Consider the following 22,126-nt stretch of genomic DNA (forward strand, 5'->3'; position numbering starts at 1 on the left):
GGGAAAGACCTATAAGTCAAGGGACCTCCCAGCCCCAGAGAGCATGAACAGTCCAGGGACGGTAGAGGTCCCTGGTGGTTTTTAGGCGGGCGGGCGTTGCCTGGTCAGAGGAGTAAAGGCTTAAGCAAGATTGGAGGCTGTCTTTCCCCCATGCTAAACTGTAGTGAGTTGGCTCTTGAATATCCATGATATTTTATTTCTACAATAAATCTAAAATTTAATTGAACATAATTATATGATAACCCTGAATAACTGAACTCTACTATGAAGTTGTGGTTGTGCAGCCTTTTTCTCTAGTCCTATCACCTTATTGGTTCTGCTGGTGCTACAGATGCTACCCAGAAACAAAGAACAAAGAAGAGGATGCGTCTCCTTGCTGGTGGGATAGAAGTAAATCTTTTCACTTAATAGGAATTCCTGTCTCCCTTCTATTGAGCCAAACAGGTTCTTCACGATCTAAGTACACAGCTTAATAGGACAAAGTAATAATAGTAATTGCTATAAAACTTTGAAAACGTTTACTTTAGGTTGAAGAACTCCTAGAGAGTTTTCTTCACATGTGTTTTTGGTGTGTTTTAGCTGATCATAATCATAAAAAAGTTTATTTTTCAGAACTCGAGGGGAAAATAAATTTACATGACCCGTACAGACCCCAGTAAATCGTGTGTTGGTCTTTATTATTTATTGGCCTCACATAGGCCTTTGAAGCAGCCAGAAGATGAGGAAGGCAGATTCCCTTCAGAATTAGTGATGCTTGAGAATCTCCTGTCAGGTTTCATACCTGGCTTTGTACAGCCCAGTTCAGCTCGATAGCTGCCAGAGGCCACTCAGGCTCAGAGAAACCATTTGCTAGTAATTGAAACTTCCTGGAGTAATTCTTTTGGGTGGAAATTAAATGAAATGATTTAAAGTGAGAGAGAGACAACCAAAGCAACTTGCCCAAACTGGTGAAGACAAATTCATATATATACCACTTAGTGAAGACAAGGAAAAGTAAATTAGTAGGACATACTTTTTAAATTTATAATTCCTCTTTTTTCTCCTTTTAAAATGATTGGAGGTGGTTTAAATTATTAAAGCACATATAAAGACTGAGTAAAAGACAAAAAGTAGTCTTTGGCATTTTATATGTTTGTTTTTAGTTATGGTGCCACCTCAACAGATACATGGAGTGAGGTTAGTTGTTTCTGTCGAGTGTTAAATTAAGCTGCAAATTTCCTGGCAGCTCATCTGGAAGGAAAGCAGGTTTTTTGTGCAGGACAAGGAAGTGTGCAAGCTCATGGAAAAAGGCAGGCTTTGCTGGCTTTGGCCTCCTGCTTGACCGAGGACACTAATGGAATGGGCCTTGTGCCTGTCAAGAGAATACGGGAATGCTGTCCATGCAGATGCTTTGCAGTGGCCTGTAGGTTAAGTCATAACTCCTCCCCTACACCCTGCTGCTAAGATGCACCCTCCACCTCACCCGCACACACAGCTTGATGACTCAGGTCCCAGTCGGATTATCTGATAAGGGTTGGGTTGTCACCACTACGTGAAGGTGCTGGACCCGTAAGCAGTGGTGGTGCCCTGTCCTAAACACTCAGCAGAGCTTTGCACTTGAAGTCCGCCCAAGGTGACCTATAAGGAGAGACAGATAGCTTCTGTCAGTAAGGAGTTGAACCCACTCAACAACCAAGGAAACGCACTCAGGCTTTAAGGCAGCAAAGATGCTGTGTACACCGACCATTTTTCAGAGTAAGAATGGCAGTGCTTCCCCCCACCCCCCACCCCGCCCCAACTTCTAGTTTTGAGGAGAAATGCAGCCTGTCATCTCACCAAGATAAAGTGTCTGCAGAACGTATCCCCTCTCCAAGCTGGGTGCGGTTGTTGAGTATTGGCCATTTGAGTTTTGACAAATGCTTGTCAGACAGGAGCAGTGTGAAGTGGGCCTTGGTGCCAGCTCTACCACGTTTCCCCATTTCTCTCAGGTCACCACCACAGTGCACACACAAGGAGCACATCATGCCACTTGTCCTGGTCATCAGTCAGGCACTCCATAACCTCCTGCCACCTTCCTGCCCATGATGGAACTAAAGTGCTTAGAGTCCAAGTGAAACTTCTTGCTTCCCTCCCAGGTCTAAAACTTCTAATCAGAATGTGTGTGTTTGGGGCTGGCAAGAGAGCATCAGGCCTAGAGTCAGGACTTAAGAAGGTGCCCCAGATTTGCTCAACAACTGCACCCAGCTTGGAGAGGGGATACGTTCTGCAGACACTTTATCTTGGTGACTCCAGGGGTAAGAAGCTTGATGTTTCTGTGGGTCCCTCCCCGCATCTATTCTCACCCACTCACAAGGACATGAAGACGGGGCAAGAGAGCTTGTCGCGTAGGCATTGGCCAAGCATGTGTTACCGTCTGTCCTAGCTGATTATAATAGTCATGCCTTCAGCAGCTCATCTTTAACGCACTACGGTGGATGGGCTTACCCAGGTTCATTATTGGTGATCGGCACTTGCCCTGTCAAATAACTATTCTCTCTTTAATTTAGGCACGCAAGTGATAGATTTCTAAAAGCATGAATAGGCCAGGGTCCATAGATTACATAAAGAAAATAATTCTCAGTAGTAGTTACATTAAAAAGTTTATATATTCATAGGTTGCGGGAAGCAGCAAGTTTTCTGAAGCACGTCTGAAGCCATAAATATAGAACAATGCACTTTTTCTATAAAGGACCAGATAGTAAATATTTGGGGCTCGATGTGCCATAAAGTGTCTCTGTCACTCATTCTTCATTTCTTTTTCTCAGCCACTTAAAACTGTAAACTCCTTGTCAGCTCTCAGCCATGCAGACCAGGCAGGAGGTCAGAGGTGGCCGGTGGCCCTGGTTTGCGAACCTTGTTCTAGATGCCAAGGCGAGAGTCTCAGGCCACTAAAAGCAGTCCAGGTTTAAGTAAGCTGGATTACTTAAGTAAACTGTAAAACAGTCCAGGTTTAAGTAAGCTGGATTACGTCACCATTGTCAAAAGGGTATGTTTAGAAATATTCATATACAGGATGGGTGAACCTGTGGTTTGTGTGGCTGCTTCTGTGGCTTTCCCCAGCATCCTACCCAGGTTCTTGCAGGTGCAGGCCGGGCTGCTGGAGTCGGGGGTTTCTCTGCCGCTGGCGAGTCCACCAGGAACATGAACTCCGCAAGGACCCAGACTGTGTTGCTGGTACTCACCACTGTGTTCCCAGGACATGGGACAATGTCTGGGAATGGCAGTACTCACATAGGTTGTAAACTGAGTTCTTACTGGTCTTGGAAGCACCCATATCTTTTAAAATACTGAGCATTTTGTAGCCGTGTGGTACTCTCTCTGTATATAGCATCACGTGGCATTGATGTGTCAGGCACTGTTCCAAGGGCCTCATGTCATTTTTTATCATGACCCCAGGAAGGCCACCTGCCCTGGCGTGCATACACAAGGCCAGGATCACATGGCCAGTTAGGGCAGAGCTAGGATTTGGACCCAGCCAGCACAGCTCTGCCACCCATGTAATGCATGGGCAACTCATCCTATGTCACCATCGAGCTTCCATCTTGAAACAGATTTGAAAGGATTTCTGGTTTTCCCTTGTGTGACTTTTCAAAACTACATTACTCTCTGTGGTATAAAGTATTCTAAGACAGATATGTGGATTTGTCAAAACTTCTAAGTTTATCAAAACGCATTGAACTGTATACTTAAAATAGGTGTATCTTATACAAAAATGGCACCTCAACCAAGTTGATTTTTAAAATATTCTAATCAAAAGTCACATGTGATTTGGAAAGCTTTGGGAAGGAATAAGGTAGCCAAAGAAACCTTTATTAATCAGGAAAGGAGTCCGGCCTCTTCAAAAAATTGTTAAAGGTTGTGTTTGCTAAGCTGTTTTAAAACCAGGAGTTATTTTTCTGTGATTTTCATCCTCAGGGAAAGGGAAACCTCTCCAGCGCAAGGGTAAGCCACCCAAGAAGCAAGAAGAGAAGGAGAGGAAAGGAAAGGGGAAGCCACAGGAAGATGAGCTGAAAGGCTCCTTGGCTGACGATGACAGCTCCTCCAGCACCACAGAGACCTCCATCCCAGACACAGAGCCCCTCCTCAAGGAGGTAGGAAGCCGGGTCTGCAGACGCCACTGCAGGCTGGGTTTGTTAGCGCAGAGGAGACGCCTTATAACAAAGTCGGTGCGCGCCTATGCTCAGAGGGCCTGAACAGTCACTCCCCTGCAGGAAGGATCACAGCCCTGGGGATGAATGTCTTCATTCCCCTGGGAAGAACACTGGGAAGCATGTTAATAAAGAGAAATTGTTAGAAATTGGAAACACTGCCTGAAAGTTAGGGACTATCTGGACCAGTACCTACTCTGGCTCATGAAATTTGTTTCAGGCTTTAAGTATCAAAGAGGGCAAGGAGGAATCACGCCATGCTCAGTAGATGGAACTTCCCCGTTGTAGCCCTACTGCAGCTCACTCCCTGCACAAGCAGAGCAGTGACTGTCTTGGGGGAACCGTGACCCAGGGAAAGGCTCCATGCTTTAGCAGCCCCAGCCCTGGGGACCCATCCCTACACTCACCAGCACACCAGGAGGGCTGCTCACCCCTCTAGTCCCCAGCTCTGCTGGTATCAGCCTCAGGCCCAGCCGGCAGGGTGTTGGTGCTGGCGAGCGTCTGGGCATCTGGTGATGACGGCTAACACCCTATGGTGACATGTTTCAGAGGCCACATGCAGAAAGGAAAGGCTTAAGTCTGTGTTGGCATTTTTATTTTTAGATAACTATGTCAAATTTAAAATAATCCTCATATAGCCTTTAATACTGTAGGCCAGAATGTCTTTTTCAGTTTTAATCTAGTGGCCTAAGGAATCATTTCTTAAAGATATCCCAGTGTCATCTGCATAGGATTTATATGTAACTTTTTCTTGTCAGCTGCCTGCACTCTTGCACTCTTCATTCACATTTGGGTGTGCTGCTCTGTGCACCTCAGTACAATTGGTAGCTAGTGTTGGAGCTGTGTACTCAGATCCTTTTAACAGATGACTTCAGAGAGGCAGAGTGTCATCTACTAATCTTTGAGTGGAATCCCAGTGGTTTTAGTGACAGGGATAAGCATTTGAAGGCATTTTCAGCACACGCTTTCTTCACAACTTTCCTCACGTCCTGTGCTGCCTTCCTAACTTTTCTTCTGACCCGTCTGCAGTGGCCCCTCTAGCCACCCGTCTTCATGTTTTCCAGGCCCCCGCTGGCTGGCCTAATTCCTGCCTCTGTTGTCTTTCCTCCTGCTTTTCCTCACTGTCATTTGCTTCCTTACAGACACGGCTCAGGACTTGCAGCCTCTGTGCTTGTTACCCTTATCCTGGCTAATCAGTTTTTGTCTCCCTCCTTGGTACTCTTCCAGGGGATCTGTGCTCTATTTCTTTGTGATGGACCTGTTTGCTAGTTGTGTGTTTTCTTCTGCACTAGGTTACCAACCTTGCAGGTCATTTTCTCTTGTGTATCTTTTCCCATTCGGTTTTACCCATTCATTCAACGAGTAGGTGCTGAGAGCCAAGTGCCAGGCCTTGTGCCCGGAGCTTAGCAGACAACAGTGGACAACAAACCAGGTTTTGTCCTTGAGGAGCTCACAGTCCCCAGGGTTCTTGACGAATCAAGTGCTCAGGAAATGCTTCTTGACTGAGAATAGTATCAAAGGTGTGTGGGCAGAGGCTGTTCTGGCCCTTTCTCTGATTGTTCACTCTTGACAGTGAAATAGATGAACCTAGTGAGACCCATTCACATCCAGGCTGCCTCAGTAACCACATCCTATAAAGCCAGACGCTGTCAGGTCGACTCTGATTTGCCATGTGCCTGTAACTCCTCACACCAACAGCTGTCCCTCTTGCTGCGCCTGTCCTTCCTGTCTGTCCTTCTGGTTAGCCTCAGTGCATCCTTGAACACAGTGCTGCTCAAACCAGTTTTTATTTCCACATGGTCCTGCTGCGCTTGACAGTGTGCACCTGCCCCACTCGCCGCCCAGGGGACAGTCGTAGCAGCATCAGGCTACTGTAAACAAGCATAAGGGCGGCTCCTGTACTTCCCTGGGTTTTGGACCAGAAGGAGCAGCTGGCAGGCCAGTCGAGCAGCACAGCTTTAGGAAAAGCTGGGTGTGGCCTTGTCTCCTAGGCCCCACACTCCAGCTGTGCAAGCCAGCTCTGCGCTGCCATCATGGCCCATGGGCTTTTCCGTACGAGGGCACAAGTTGGTCCATCCCGCTAGTGTCTCCCTCCTGCTACACCTCACAGCCCTCAGGGGAAGGACCCGGGCCCTCCTGGTAACCCCTCACCTGGCACCAAGTCGGTGACCCATAAGTTTATTGAGTGAATGAGTAACCCAGCCCCTGCCGTTGGTGGTGAATGGTTGTTAGCCATAACACTAGTGACAGTCTCACTGTCACTGTGAACGCTCAGTGAATGGGTGTGAACACTTATTCTTGACCTGGGTATAAATTAAAATGATACTCTCTGTAACTCAGACTCACCAAAACACAATTTTAGTAAGTCACAGGCTGAAAATTGATAGAACCACATAGTTAAGATAGCTTTGAAGAAAATTTATCATTTTTATACATACGATATATATATATCTACTGCATCTTTGGTTTTGTGTCTTTAAGTTTAAATAGGACTATATCATTTTTATTAATTGTTCTCAGCAATTAGGTGTACATTTCTTACAGGATACAGAAAAGCAAAAAGGAAAACAAGCCATGCCTGAAAAACATGAAAATGAAATGTCTCAAGTGAAGCAAAAAAGCAAAAAGCTCTTGAATGTTAAGAAAGAAGTCCCAACAGATGTGAAACCCAGGTGAGAAAAAGAAGTGTAAAGAGTTAAGACATGTAAAAGACATTACTGATGAAAAGTAGGTAATGTTTTTGCTTGGTTGGTTGATTTGGGGGAGGTTTGCAGCAAAAGCCCTATTCTGCACTTCATTTCTCTTGGCCTTTTTCTGGTGCCTGGTGTCCTCTGATTAGGGTCACATGCTTCTGATGTCTGACACATAAAAGGCACAGCTAACAACTTGTAAAAATTGAGGTTAGTAGCTCATCCCAGGCAGGGAGCCAGTCCACCTCTGCACACAGGTGACCTTGATGGTTTTGCCACAGCTGAGGCTTAGAGGGCTCTGGAGTGGCAGTCGGACCTAGAATTCCATGCTGTAAAACTTGGAAGAACCTGTGCTTAGGTGATCAGAGCAGATGTTAGCCATCAGACAAGGCTGCCATGCAGCAACTCTGACCAGACCCTGGGGGACGGGATTGTGGCAGCCCCCAGGGAAGCCTTGCTGCTGAATGCTTCTTCGAGTAAACGGAGGAGTTGAACTGTTGAGTTATTAACAACAGTTTTATTAAACTTGGATCTGCCTCATCAACTCATTTTATTTGAGCATTATTAACAGCGCCCTTCCTGGTTCGTCATATAAGATGGTCATCAGCACGAAAGCCAGCATCTGCCTTCTTGTGTGGTTGTGCGGGCATCAACCCAGGAAGTCTAAGGACCTAGGTGTAAGGCGGTAAAGGAAGACGCACACAGTGTATTTGTCATTAGGACTGGCCTTAGAATTCTTACCCTGGAGTTGATTTTTTTTTTTTTTTTAAATACCTACAGCACCTGATCTTCCTAGGTGGTCTCCCATCCAAGTACTAACCAGGCCCAACCCTGCTTAGCTTCCAAGATCAGACGGGATCGGGCGTGTTCAGGGTGGCATTGCTGTGGACTGGAGCTGAATCTTAAGCTTCACAAAAGCCCTAGTAACCGAGACTCCTCAGATTACACAGCGTAACTCAGGCGGGCAGTCTACTCTGTAGAACTGGAAACTGACCAGAAATTAGTGATTTCTGCAGTGAAATTTCACCTTGTCCCTGAGCTTAGAAATAACGCAGCATATGGGATTAGTAATGGAGTGTCTAAAATTTACTCTTCTGTGCAAATTGTTAGTTTCAGTGACTCAGTTCCACAGTTCATTGAAAACAGTCTGACCCAGTGAGGAATGTCACATGGGGTCATGGCTGACACACTTGGATCTCTCCTGAAAGAGTCAGCCTGAGGCACTAATTGGTGCTGCTCCTTTGGCTTCTGGAGGCCAAGAGTGATACTCAGCTGGTGGCTAGGAATTATTTTTCTAGGTCTTTTTCAGGCTTAGGTGATTGATCAGGCATTTTAAAATAGATGAGGCTGAAAAATGCAAATTACAAAAAACTCTGGTTTTTACAAAGACAGAGCTCTTATGAGAATAGACAGTCCTGCAGTAATTCTCATGATCATAAACTTGAAAACCAAGCTTCTGAGAATTATCTCACATAATTATCTCAACCATTCGTAGTTGCCTTTCCCAAAATCTGCTTTGTTTATGAGCCCGGATGCCTGAGCTCAGAACCTGAGACATATTTTTAAACAGTACATGTTAATCACACCCTCGTCCCTCTTCCACTGATTTCTGTTGTGTTCTGATTTTTTCTTCAATACATTGACCATTAGCAGATTTGATTTTGAAAAGTTTGTAAAAGTCTTTACTGGAGTATAGTAACCTTGCCAGGGTTTGTGAGTTCTCTGGTCAGCCTCAAGCTGGAGTAGCCAGTTCTCTGCCACCGCTCAGGGGACAGTCACAGTGACAACTCATGTTCCCCTTTTTGCCAGAAGACAGTTTATGTGGTGTGCTCTGAATTGTCTTTGTAAGTGGAGAAATCTCTATGCAGCCCTAGTCTTCTTTATTATCTAATCTTTTAAACTCACAGATCTTGTTTTGTGTTTTTCTGAATTCAGGGATAAAGATAAAAGTGTTGAGTGAGAATTTATTAGTACATCAATCAAATACAGAATTAAACAACTAGAGACTTTTTAAGTAACCAGCAAGGTGGCCTCTTTGAATAGTGCTGTTCTGTGTCTGCACTAAGTAACATACAGTCATTGCTGGTCCTGGCATTAGTGATACCTGGAATGCTGTCACCTGACATATGACAACACACATTTGAAGAATATATATGCACATTTTTTAAAAGAGATATCATTAATAAGGCATAGACTATTACTTTCTTTTGGAAGCTTTATCCAATTGAGAATAAATTTTGTTGTCAGCCAAAAAGTCAATCTTCTACTATCAATTAAATCTATGGACTTAACTTACATTTGCTTTAATAAAAATTAGTCTGTAAATATTATCAATATTATTGGAATCTCTAGGCCAGGAGACCCAAACCCTCAAATGTTGAAGAATTCCTTTTCCTATAAGTACGTGGTGACAGAGCCAGAGAGACACCTCAGTCTCTGCCCGCGCAGTCCTCCTGTCAGACTCCCAGGAGTTGACTTCACAGAAACCATTTTCTAGGAGTGTGGAGCATTGGGTGGAAGTGGCAGAGAGCTGGTGTACCATTTTTCCCAGTTCAGCTCACAGAAGTGGGCCTGTGGGCTGCAGAAGACTGCAGGTACTGAGAGAGCGGGACTCCACAGGACCCAGACAGGCTGGGGAGTCACTGGTTTAGGACAACAGCTGTCCTTGGTCCTTTTGTTTTCTGGTTATCAATATTTTACGTTTAGATAACTTAGATGTAGCAATCTAAAATAAGAAAAATGTCTAATAGAAAAGTTGTATCCTCTGACAATCTGCTCAGCTCAGGGCCTGGGAGCCACATTCCATGCCCTGGGCTCCAGCCTGTCAGCACAAGGGATGCCCCGGCCTGCCCTCAGCTCCCTGCCTCCCTGCCTCCCTGCCTCCCCAGACGGCCCATTCCCTGTGTTATGGGAATCGAAACAAAGCCTGGCATCTGAACCACCTTCCTGGTTCTCCCTCTTAGAAAGAATCGTTCAAATTCAGTTGACTCTTATCCACTTATTCAGAAGCCTGAAAAAAGATTTCTTAATTTAAGCTTAATTTGGCTTGAGGAAAGCATGAATCAGCAAAAATAAAATAGTTGTCTGGTACCTCTTTTCTTAAAAACCAATTAATTTTACAGTGACACACAGTTAAGCTTAGTATAAATAAATAGCTTCCACCCCACTCTCAGTCATAAACAGCTCACTTAAAAATAACTCACACCCACCCAGCTCCACTAGAGGGCTGGTGTCTGTCATGGGAGCTTTTGTGTTTTTTTAAAAGATGGAGTTTTTAAATAACCCTTGTCAGAAGTGGGAGAGGGATGGAAGATTTATAAAACTGTAGCATTAATGCTCTCACCCATAAACAGTGCATTTTTACATGTCAGTTTGTTATCTTCCCTAAAATTTTTATTTGGGTTAACTTTGGATTTTTGCTTAGCTCTTCTACTAATTCAAATATAATACCTATTTATGATAGAAAATTTGTGAAGTATAGAGAAACACAAAAATGAAAATGGCCTTTGACCTAGTCCTTTATAAAATGTTTGTAAATAGCATCCATTTCAATATATTTATCTGTTTATGAGATTACACTTTCGATGTCGTTCTGTGATCTGCTCTAGGGGAGGGGTGTGCTGGGTGCCTGTGGAGCGGAACCATTTGAACCGTTCTGACCTTTGAAATCTAGTGTGAATTAGCTGCCTTCTAAATGAGAACTGTGTGGAATCACACACCTGAGTTTTGGGTGCACAGAGGTGGAAAGTACTGGTGTGGAATCACACACCTGAGTTTTGGGTGCACAGAGGTGGAAAGTACCAAAGACACACAGTTTTAGAACAGCTGCGTCAGATTTTTAATGAAAAGCAAGCTCTCAGCTCAGCCTTGAACTGACGGCTTCCCCACCTTCGCCAGGAGCATGGTAGAGGTCCCTGATGAGTTTGGCAGAATTCTTGTAAGGGGCCACCGGGTTCTCAACTGTATCCAGCCTTCACCAGAAAATGCCCTTCCTGGACCAGTTGGCTTAGGTCCTGCGACTTGGTCTTGGGCATTATGGAAGCACTTTGCAAAGACTGTCATTGTGGCCCTCACAGTCACATTCACACGCTGCCACCCACGCAGTTCGTTCCCCAAGAGATTGCTTCTCTCCCAGCGACAAATGTTTTCCCACCGGGCTATGGACACTCATAGTAGCCCACCATGCCTCCCATTTCTCATTGGATGACAGGAAGTTCAGAGCTGATTATCCTGGCTACACACGTTTGTGATGTTAAGCTTACTGCTCAATTTTTTTGAAAGCACATAATACTCTAATAAAAATCATAAATTTTTGCTTAGTTCATGAATAAAGAAAATCCATCTCTCCCCACTCTCCCTGGACCTTAGACAGACACCGCATCCTGCTCTCTGCCGTGGTGTTCATGAATAACCCAGGAGCTCAGCCTGGTTCGTTCTGTAGTCTCTACAACAAAAATGCATTCAGAGTTCTGAGTAGCAGAACCCCAACGTTGGTAAGTCTGAGACCTTTCCAGGGCTTCATATTCAAGGCCCACCAGTCATCTAGATGCCAGGAGAGACTCAGCAACCCCAAAAGGGCATGTTTGTCCTAACGGCTGTGTGCACACTACCTGAGGCAGGTGCTCTGACCCTCACGTGCATTGGAGGTGGCAGGATTTGCCAGTGCCAGGTCTCCTGGGTGGCCCAGCCAGTCCTGCAGCAGGCCTGCAGGCAGGCAGTGCCTCAGGGAGCTGGGTCAGGAAAAACACGCAGCCTGTGCAGTGGGAGAGCAGTCAGGGCCACTATCCCTGCTCTAGCACAAAGGCATGAACTTGAATTTCCATCTGCACTTGTCTTTCAGTTGTTTAGAGCTGCCGTACCCGCCCCCACTAGACAGTAAACGGAGAAACCTCCCAACCAAGATTCCTCTTCCAACTGCATTGACAAGTGGCTCCAAACCACGGAATTCTCAGAAAGCAAAAGGTACTTCCCTGTTGATCATACCGATTCTTCCCTGATTGGTTGTCTTAACAGTTGTTAGTTGTGAATTACCAGTGATCAGTGAAGCGTTAGTCACACACAAGGCTACAGTCGTGTTCTCTCTTTGGAAGGTTCGCTGAAGTAGGCCCTAAGAAAGCAATCGGCCTCCATTAACAACTTCCTTTCTGGATTTCTGTGTAGGTACAAATAAGTTAGTGGATAACAGACCTCCTGCCCCAGCAAAACTCCTCCCAAATGGTGAAGAACCGGGCAGCACCAGCAGCTCAGAGGGTGAAAAGGACTCTCCGCCAGAGTGGGACTCCGTGCCAGTCCACAAACCCGGCAGCTGTAAGTATGGGGACTTAGGCTTCTCTCCGTGTGTGACAACTCTGCAGGGACATCTTACTTTATAGGGAGACCCAGTATCTGGTTTGCTGGAGCTAGCTCATACCAGCCAGCACTGGTTGTTAAGAGGTCTGCCAGGTGTTTACCTGTTGTAGCTTAACTGGCCATGGCGGGACTGTGCCCACCAGAGACACAGTAGACCATTCACACCAGGGCTTTTGTTTCCTGGAGGCTGGTGCACCAGTACACCACTGCCCCGCACCCTAGGTGGGGCGGCTTATCTGGACGAGGAGTCGTCCACAGAGCCGCTGCTTTCTGAGCATTAACTGCACAGCCCTTGGCCTGCTCATTCCTCACACTGTCTCGGTGCAGTTATTACTCTCGGCTTTACCCACATGGATGGACTGTTTCTCTTATGTGAACAGCCTATGCAACAGCTTCTGTATTTTCTCCTCATTGGCATCTTGACCTTGTTTGTTGGATGTGGACTGCAGTAAACATGACAGCAGCATAGTCTACTAAAATAAGGTAGAGGGCCTCACCTGAAATAGGAAATGGAGAGACAGCACAGGGAGGGACCTCATGGCAGGATTTAGGGTGAAGACAAGGCCAGCCTTAGGGCTTACTTGTCTATGCACTCTGCAGCGTTAGACTTAACTCACATTTGGACTATTTGCACCAAAGGCAAAGTCAAGGTTGAGCAACAGGATTGTTTAAGGTGAAGGGGAGGGATTAAATGAAGAGGTTATTGAAGGCAGTAAGCTGGATGGAGGCCAAGAACTTGGAAATTCAGGTGAGGTGTACAGGTTTGGGCGCTTCACGAGGGGACAGGTCACTTCTGGTGATGTGTAGGAAGGTCAGAGAAGGAGGTTGTGGAAGTGTCAGAACAACTGTTCAAGTAGTGACCCTACAATGTAGATATGGCATCAAGTGGGCCCACCTCTGTGGATGCTGGCACAGAGGGCAGGGGGGCATTTGAGCAGGGCTCGTACAAGAGATGGCTTTTGAGATGGGCCCCAAGCATGGTGTCAGGTCAGCAAGCAACAGAGCAGATGAGGGAAGGGATTAGCCACATGGTCAAGGGTGAGAGTGAGCCCCTTCCTTATACCTCGTTCAATTACAGCGGCTGGGCTAGCACCAAAGTCACATGGTAGATATGCAAGGTGATGGCTTTTTCTAATTTTTCTTTTTTTACAATTTTAACTTACAGTGGACGTGTATTATGTTAGTTTCAGGCATACAACATAGTGGTTAATTTATATACCTTTCAGAGTGATCACCCTGATAAGTGTAGTACCCACCCAACACCATACATGGTTATTACAGTATTACTGACTAGTCCCTGTGCTGTGCTTCACACCCCTGTGCCTGTTTTTATAACTAGCAATTTGTACTTCTTCATCTCTTCCCCTTTTTTACCCACCCCTTGACCCCCATTTCATCTAGCAACCCTCAGTTTATTCTCTGTATCCATGATTGTTTCATTTGTTCATTTATTTTGTTCTTTAGATTTCACATGTGAAATCACACGTATTTGTTTTTGTCTGACTTATTCCACTTACCATAATATTCTCTAGGTCCACCCATGTTTTCGTAAATGGTAAGATTTCATTCATTTTTTTTTTTTATGGCTGAGTAATATTCCATTGTTTATATGTACCACATCTTCTTTATCCAATCGTCTGTTGATGGGCACTTAGGTTGTTTCCATGTCTTGGCTACTGTAAATAATGCTGCAGTGAACATGGGGGCACATATATCTTTTCAAATTGTTGTTTTGGGTTTTTTCAGATACCTACCCAGAAGTGGGATTGCTGGGTCATAAGGTAGTTCTATTTTTAATTTTTTTTATTTTGATCCTCCATACAACTTTTCAGTGGCTGCACCAATTTACATTCCCACCAACAGTGCACAAAGTTCCCTTTTCTCCACATCATCACCAATACTTAATTTATTGATGTTAACTGTTCTGACAGATGTGAGGTGATATCTCACTGTGGTTTTAATTTGCATTTTCCCGATGATTTGGTGTGTTGAGCATCTTTTCATATGTTTATTGGCCATCTGTATGTCCTCTTTGGAGAAGGGTCTGTTCAGGTCCTCTGCCTATTTTTAAATTGGATTCTTTGGGGTTTTTTGGTGTTAAATTATAGGATTCTTTATATATTTTGGATATTAACCCCTATTGGATGTATCAATAGCAAATATCTTCTCCCATTCAGTAGGTTGTCTTTTCATTTTGTTGATGGTTTCCTCTGGTATACAGAGACTTTATTTTGAGGGACTCCCATTTGTTTATTTTTCTTTTCTTTTCCTTGGGAGAAGAGAGGAGACATAGCCAAAAAAATATTGCTAAGAACAATGTCAGAGGTTTAATGGTTTGGGGCATATAATCTCTTTAATATATTGCTGAATTCAGTTTGCTAATATTTTGCTGAGGATTTTCTTATCTGTGTTCATCGGGCCTATATTGGCCTATAATTTTTCGTTTATAGTCTTTGTCCAGTTTTGGTATCAGGGTAATGCTGGCCTCGTAAAAAGAGTTAGAGAGCCTTCCCTTCTCAAATTTTGTAACAGTTTGAGAAGGACAGGTATTAATTTTGCTTTGAATATTTGGTAAAATTCACCTGTGAGGCAGTCTGGTCCAGGACTTATTTGTTGGGAGCTTTTTGATTACTGATTCCATTTCATTAGTAGTTAATCAGTCTGTTCAGATTTTCTGTTTCTTCTTGATTCAGTCTTGGAAGATTGCATGTTTCTAGGAATTTATCTATTTTTTCCAGGTTATCCAATTTATTGGCATATAACTATTTCTTATACTGCTTTGTATTTCTGTGGTGTCAGTCATCACTTCTTCATTTCTGATTTTATTTGGGTTCTCAGTTTTTCTTGGTTTCATTGATCTTTGTTCTTGTTCTTTTAGACTCTTATTTTTGCTCTGATTTTTATGATTTTCTTCTACTCACTTTTGGGCTTTATTCTCTTTCTAGTAAATTTGATGTGGTCATGGGAGGAGGTGGGTGCAGTGTTATCTGCTCCACCATCTTAGTAGTTATATGTGTTTCTATTTAGTGAGTGCAAAGGAAATATTCACAACACTAAAATATTTTGTTTTAAGCCTTGGGAACAGCTGTGTAGGCGTCACCCTGAAGAGCAGGAGGAGTGTTATTAAGGGTTTGTGTCTTTGGAAACCATGCACCAGGAATAGCAGCAGGTGTGGCAGAGTGCGAGCATTGTGTGGGAACTCAGGGGTGTTTTGCCTGGAGTCCCACATCTGCCACAGATGTAAACCTATGTGGAAGTAGGCTTTCAGGTCCCGCACAGTGATTTCACCTGCCCGTCCCTGAAAGACAGAGAGTGGAAGAGGACCGAGTGTCTGGAGGTCTCACATGTGCAGCAGAGCAGGGCCCCCAGAATGCAGAGACGCCACTTTCCTTGTTTTCTTTAAACCTTTGAACAGAACGCACATGAAGCTTTAACTTTGCTTTTCTTTAGAAGTACTTGAGTTCTGTGTAATATCAACTGAAACACCAAAAGTAACTGATTGTAAAGAGCAAAATATCACATCAGTGAGACCTTTTGTTCTTACTTTTCAGCTACCGATAGCCTTTATAAACTTTCTCTGCAAACCCTCAACGCAGACATTTTCTTAAAACAACGCCAGGCCTCACCAACACCAGCCTCTCCATCTCCCCCCGCCGCACCTTGCCCGCTCACATCCCGCAGCAGCTACAGCAGCATCGTCAACAGCAGCTCCATCAGGTAGGCCCACCAGTCACTTCCTGTTCCTGGAAACCTGAGCCTCATTCCGTTCAACGGAAACCCTTGGTAACCTCAGGCTGCTGTCCTGTCTTGCCTCCTACATCTGCCAGTGACAGCAATTCCGCCCTTTTACTTGGGGTCAGCTCTCCCAGCCCCACGTCAGTTCCCGACCCCAGCAGCACCCCTTCCTCCTCTTGGCACGTCTCACCCAAGGATTGGAGATGCATCGCTAGCTGTTAGAATTATGCCCTGGGTCAGGAGTCACTAGCATGCTAAGCATTAATGAAGAGCTAGAGGACATGGACGGATGGGACAGTCATTTTGACCTCATGGCAGTTTCACTTAGCAGTTAACATGGCAGGATCTGAAACGACTGCTGCCGGAGGTGACAAGCGTACAGCAGGGTGGCCTCCTAACAGGCAGGTGGGACCCCTCAGCCAGTGCTCCTCACTGGGGCACAGGCACCTTGTGTTTGACAAGTTTTTAGAGTAACAGTGGTAATTGTGAACACGTAGCAAATTCTTACCATATGTCAGCGTGGTTCTCGGAACCACACAACTGTCTCTGCATTTCATCCTCCCAGCAGTCATGGGATAGGTGCTGTCACCACCCAGCTTTGCATGTGAGAAGCAAAGGCTGCAGTGTGCCTGCTGGGTTTTTAACTCTGCCCGATGGAGGCTGGGGAGACCACCACACCCCCCGGGGCTCCTCCACTGTTCGGACGGCAGGAGACCCTCTCAGACCTGGTCCATCGTGCGCCATCTACTGTTCACTGCCGAGCGCCCCTTCCTGAGCTCGCCTCTAAAAAACAGCCTTTTCAGTCCCTAATATGTGACCTTCTCCCTGGTGTCTTCTGTAGTGACCTTGTACTTTACCTTCCCTCACCTGACTGCATAGTCACAGGGCCCAGAGCGTTCACGTGAGGCCAGCTGTGCCCTGTGCCCGCCCCAGCAAAGGCACCAACTGCCTGGGCTCAGTCCTGCAGGAACCATAGCTCTGATACAGGTGTCTCCCAGGCCTCCGCGGGTGGTACCGACGGGGAATACGTTGTTCTCTTTGCTTTTTCCTTCAGCGACCCTAAAATCAAGCAGCCAAGTGGAAGCAAACACAAATTGACAAAAGCAGCCTCGCTCCCTGGCAAGAATGGCAACCCCACTTTTGCTGCAGTCACAGCTGGCTACGATAAGAGCCCCGGTGAGTGGCCTGGCATCAGAAGGCCTGTCACAGCGGGGCTCCAGGCCTGGTGGAATTACCTTTGGCCTGGTTTGCCTTTGATTGATTCAGAGTCCATTTTTACAGGTGGGAATGGCTTCGCTAAAGTTTCTTCAAACAAAACAGACTTTTCCAGCAGCCTTGGCATCTCACATACTCCTGCTGACAGCGACGGCTCCGACAGGTACAGCAGGCTGTTCTCAGGAGAAAGAGGGACAGCTTCTGAGGTCAAGTTAGCATCTCTGTCCGTGCCTGAGTCTCAGGCATTTTGCCCTAGATTACGAGTGGGCATGTGTCAGAAGCAGCCCCAGCCTCTGGGAGCTCATCTGGCGGGCGGAAGCAGAAGGCCCAGTTGCTGTGCCTCCCTCACCAGCTCCCCTGACAGGGAGGTTCACGTCCCCGTTTTAAATCTGTTCTCATCCTTCTCCAATATCATCATCTCCTGTAGGAAAGGATATGATCTGGTCATTAGAAATAGAAGAACAGAAATGTATATGAGAGGAAAGAAATTGGAGCAAATACTAGACAATTAAGAGTAAATTATCAAACATGCCATTTTGGTGACCCAGAGCCCCTGGGCTGGGCCTGGTGCTGGGCAGTGAGCACCCCACTTAGCCTTCCCAGGGAAATAACAGGCATAAGGACTGCTGATAAGCAGAGCCCTAATTGTACCTGCTTGGCACTAAGAGGAAATGAGTCCTGGATTTGAAATAGTTTTTTAATAAGTCTTCCATTACCAAAAAGTAAACGTAAGGACGAAATGTCTTCTTACTGCACAACTCTCTTGGAACCAGGCCCTCAGCTTGTGATGAGGAGTCTGGAGCTCTGTGTGCCTTGGTCCTCTGTGGAGGAGCACTGTTCCTCCATCCCCGATTCTTGCGTTTCATGTTTGAGCTACCCCAGTTGTGAGGCCGTGCCAAATGGACCTGTTTCCACTAACCATCATACATTTTCCTCTTGTAATATTTAGCTCAGGTTTGTGGAGTCCCGTCAGCAACCCCAGCAGTCCTGACTTCACACCCCTCAATTCGTTCTCCGCCTTCGGGAATTCTTTTAACCTAACCAGTGGTGAGTGTTTAACACTGGACCTGTCACTAATAAGCCTATGGACAACAGAGGAAGAGGGCTCATGTCATGTGTGGAGGAACACACCGAGAGCACAAGCCTGCGTATCGTTCAGTGGACACATTGAGGAGATGCAGTTCTTCATCCTTACAGCCAGGCACCAGTAGATGTAGATGTGTGGGCCGACCTTAGAGGGCCCCACAGGAGCCTCTCAGGAGGGTCTCCTCCCGCTCCCTGCCCAGCCCAGAGGTGCCATGGGACAGGCTTGAGGCCATGAGTCCTGGCTGGTTTGTGCTCCCCAGCACACACTTAACTTCAATACAGACTCCTTTGTTGAAGTGACTCCTAGCTATACTGGGGCTCCTTACTTTTTCTTGCTGTCCAGAATTAAAGGCCACTGTATGAGTCTTGCATTAGCTGTGACCATAATGGTAGACTTGGGGGACGTTTGCATTTGATGTCATACAGCGAGAGGTTTGGGTGAAGTATTCAAATCCTGTGACATGTGCCTGAGCTCTGGGGAACATCACCTCCCCTGCCCCAAGTGTGGTAGGAGCTGACAAAGTAGGTGGAACACATGCCACTGAGTGAATGCCCCATCTTGTTGTAGGTGAGCATGGCAAAATACAGCATGGACTTGAGGTTGTGTCTTTATTTTCAGAAGTGTTCAGCAAACTTGGGTTATCACGATCGTGCAATCAAGCCTCACAGAGGAGCTGGAATGAGTTCGGTACAGGCCCAGCATACCTTTGGGACTCCCCAGCAACGGATCCCAGCCCTCCCTGGCCGGCCAGTTCCGGTTCCCCAACCCCCACGGCCACAGTGAGTACTCAGGGCCCAGCCATGGCTGTTGCCGCTCGGTCTCTTGGATGACCCTGACACAGTTATAAACAACAGATAGCAGCGGTGGGGTGAGCGCTGTAATTGGCTCCCGTCTGTGTCTTCACATCTGCCAAAGTGACCCAGCAGTGTCCTTCGGAGCCATTATAGTCAAGGAATCAGGGAAGGGGAGGCTTCCAGTCACCATGGCAGATAGGTCAGCACTGTGCGGTGTCTACAACCACATCAAAATTAACTAAATTATAGAATCACCACCACTGAGAACCACCTGAAGTTCAGCTGAAGAATCCTGTAACCAAGGCCTTCCAGAGAGGCCATGGTGAGACTGGTAGGATAGCAGACACAGAACAAGGAGGCCACCCCCGAGGAGCCAGGGGTCACAGCCTCATATCAGGGCCCCCGGCCCAGGGCACCAATGCTGGCAATAGGAGTCCCCATAACAACTGGCTATGAAAGTCGCAGATTTTCCTCTTAAGGGCTTGCAAGGACTTATGCCAGCGGATTCGTTCGCTCTGCGGTGCAGCTCTGGGGACATGGCCCGAACAGTCCCAGGGACATGGAGCTGAGTTGACTAACCTCAGGGTGAGCTCTGGAGGGGCAGGGGTCAGGGCATCTCTTTCTGGAGACAGAAGTACTGGCAGGTGACAGAGTTCCTTTGTTAAGAGCTCTCATTAGAGGGAATCAACAGATTAGATGAAGCAGAGGATCGAATCAGCACTCTGGAAGACAAAGTAGCAGAAAACACCCAATCAGAACAGCAAATTTTTAAAAATGAGGGTGGTTTAAGGGGCCTCTGGGACATCATCAAGCGTACCAACATTTGCATCATAAGGGTTCTAGAAAGAGAAGAGAGCAAGGAATTGAAAACCTAGCTGAAGAAATAACGGAAAACTTCCCTAACCTGGCAAAGGAAATACACAAGTCCAGGAAGCGCAGAGTCCCTAAGAGGCCCACACCAAGACACAGCATAATTAAAATGCCGAAGGTTAAAGACAAAGAATCTTAAAAGCAAGAGAAAAGAAGTTACCTACAAGGGAGCTCCCATAACACTGGCAGCTGATTTCTCAGCAGAAACTTTGCAGGACAGAAGGAATTGGCACAAAATATTCAAAAGTGATGAAAAGCAAGGACCTACATCTGAGATTGCTCTACCCAGCAAAGCTATCATTTAGAATCAAAGGACAGATAAAGCGCTTCCCAGGCAAGAAAAAGCTAAAGAAGTTCATCACCACCAAGCCAGTATTACAGGAAATGTTAGAGGGAATTCTTTAAGAAGAAAAGATAAAAAATATGAATAAGAAAATATAGGAAAGAAAAATATTCTCACTAGCAAAGGCAAACAACTATGGATCAGCCAACTACAAAGCTAGTTCAAAGGTGAAAAGGCAAAAGTAGGAAGATCATGTGCCATTACAATAAGTTAAGGGATACACACAAACATAGAAAAGGGAAAAATGACACAAACATTAACATCGAAGGAGTGAGTAAAAATTGCTGTGATTTTAGAATGTATTCAAACTTAAGTGACTATCAAACAGAATACTGTACATAAACATAGCTCAGTATGTAGGTATCACAGGCCAACCAACCATGAACCAAACATCTGTAAAAAATTTAAGAAATGGAGAGAAAGGAATCCAGATACTGCGCTACCGAAAGTCACCAATACACAAGAGCAAGAGAATAAGAAAGGAACAGGAAACAGCTAATCAATCAGAAAACAATAAAATAGCAGTAACTACATACCTGTCAAGACTATTTTAAATGCAAGTGGACTAAAGTGAGAATGAAAGAAATAATAAAGATCAGAGCAGAAATAGAGTCTAAAAGAACAATAGCAAAGATCAATGAAACCAAGAGCTGGTTCTTTGAAAAGATAAACAAAATTGATAAACCTTTAGCTAGACTCATCAAGAAGAAAAGACCTAATAAAATCAGAAATGAAAGAGGGAGGTGACAGCCGATACCACAAAAATACAAAGGCTTATAACAAAATATTGTGAACAGTTATAGGCCAACAAATTGGACAACCTGGAGGAAATGGATAAATTTCTAGAAACATGCAATCTTCTAAGACTGAATCAAGAAGAAACAGAAAATCTGAACAGACATAACTACGAACAAAATGGAATTGGTAATTAAAAAAAAACCTCCCAGCGAACAGAAGAAGTCCTGCACCAGATGGCTTCATGGGTGAATTCTACCAAACGTTTAAAGAATTAATACTTATCTTTCTCAAACCATTCCAAAAAAATTGAAGAGGAGGGAGAGCTTCCAAACTTATTCATGAGGCCAGCATTATCCTGACACCAAAACAAGACGAAGATACTACAAAGAAAAGGTAAATTACAGGTTATATGTCCCTGGTTGAACACAGATGCAAAACTTCTCAACATGATCTTAGCAAACCAAATTCAGCAATACATTAAAAAGATCATATACCATGATCAAGTGGGATTTATCCCAGAAATATAAGGTTGATTTGATATCCACAAATTAATGTGATGTACCACATAACAAAATGAAGGATAAAAATCATATCAATAGATGCAGAAAAAGTATTTGACAGAATTCAACATCCATTTATGATAAAAACTCTCAGTAAAGAGGGAACATACCTCAATAATAAAGACGATATATGACAAGCCCACAGCTAACATCATAATGATGAAAAACTGAAAGCTTTTTAAGATCAAAAACAAGACTAGGATCACTTTTATTCATCGTATTATTGAAGTACTAGCCACAGCAGTCAGACAAGAAAAAGAAAGGCATGCAAATTGGAAAGAAGTGAAACTGTCTTTGTTTGCAGATGACATAATACTTTATAGAGAGAACTTTAAAAATTCCATCAAAAACTATTAGAATAAATTCAGTAAAGTAGCAGGATACAAAATTATTTAGATTCAGTTGCATTTTTATACACCGATAACGAAATACCAGAAGACGACAATCCCATTTATAATAACATCAAAAAGATTGAAATGTCTAGGAATAATTTAAATGAGGTAAAAGACCTGTACTTGGAAAAGTATTAAACATTATAGAAAGAAATTGAAGAAGACACAAATAAATGGAAGATATACT

The 22,126-nt window shown here is 44.9% G+C and overlaps 1 protein-coding gene and 1 non-coding gene across 2 annotated transcripts in view; one reads left to right on the forward strand and one right to left on the reverse strand.

Annotated features, from left to right (window-relative positions):
* TMEM131 (transmembrane protein 131) overlaps positions 1–22,126 on the forward strand; it is a 116,074-nt gene that overhangs the window by 90,512 nt on the left and 3,436 nt on the right. Inside the window, exons 32-40 of the mRNA XM_025045025.1 lie at positions 3,934–4,109; positions 6,711–6,838; positions 11,697–11,818; positions 12,017–12,163; positions 15,757–15,922; positions 16,995–17,116; positions 17,222–17,318; positions 18,105–18,202; positions 18,861–19,021. Of these exons, the coding sequence (XP_024900793.1) occupies positions 3,934–4,109; positions 6,711–6,838; positions 11,697–11,818; positions 12,017–12,163; positions 15,757–15,922; positions 16,995–17,116; positions 17,222–17,318; positions 18,105–18,202; positions 18,861–19,021 (1,217 nt within the window). The remainder of the gene's footprint in view (positions 1–3,933; positions 4,110–6,710; positions 6,839–11,696; positions 11,819–12,016; positions 12,164–15,756; positions 15,923–16,994; positions 17,117–17,221; positions 17,319–18,104; positions 18,203–18,860; positions 19,022–22,126) is intronic.
* On the reverse strand, positions 7,628–7,746 carry LOC112477854. The gene has a single exon (XR_003045607.1). It is a non-coding gene; the product is annotated as a 5S ribosomal RNA (ribosomal RNA).

This window comes from Pteropus alecto, unplaced genomic scaffold (genome assembly GCF_000325575.1).
Source record: "Pteropus alecto unplaced genomic scaffold, ASM32557v1 scaffold223, whole genome shotgun sequence".
Classification (NCBI taxonomy): Eukaryota; Metazoa; Chordata; class Mammalia; order Chiroptera; family Pteropodidae; genus Pteropus; species Pteropus alecto.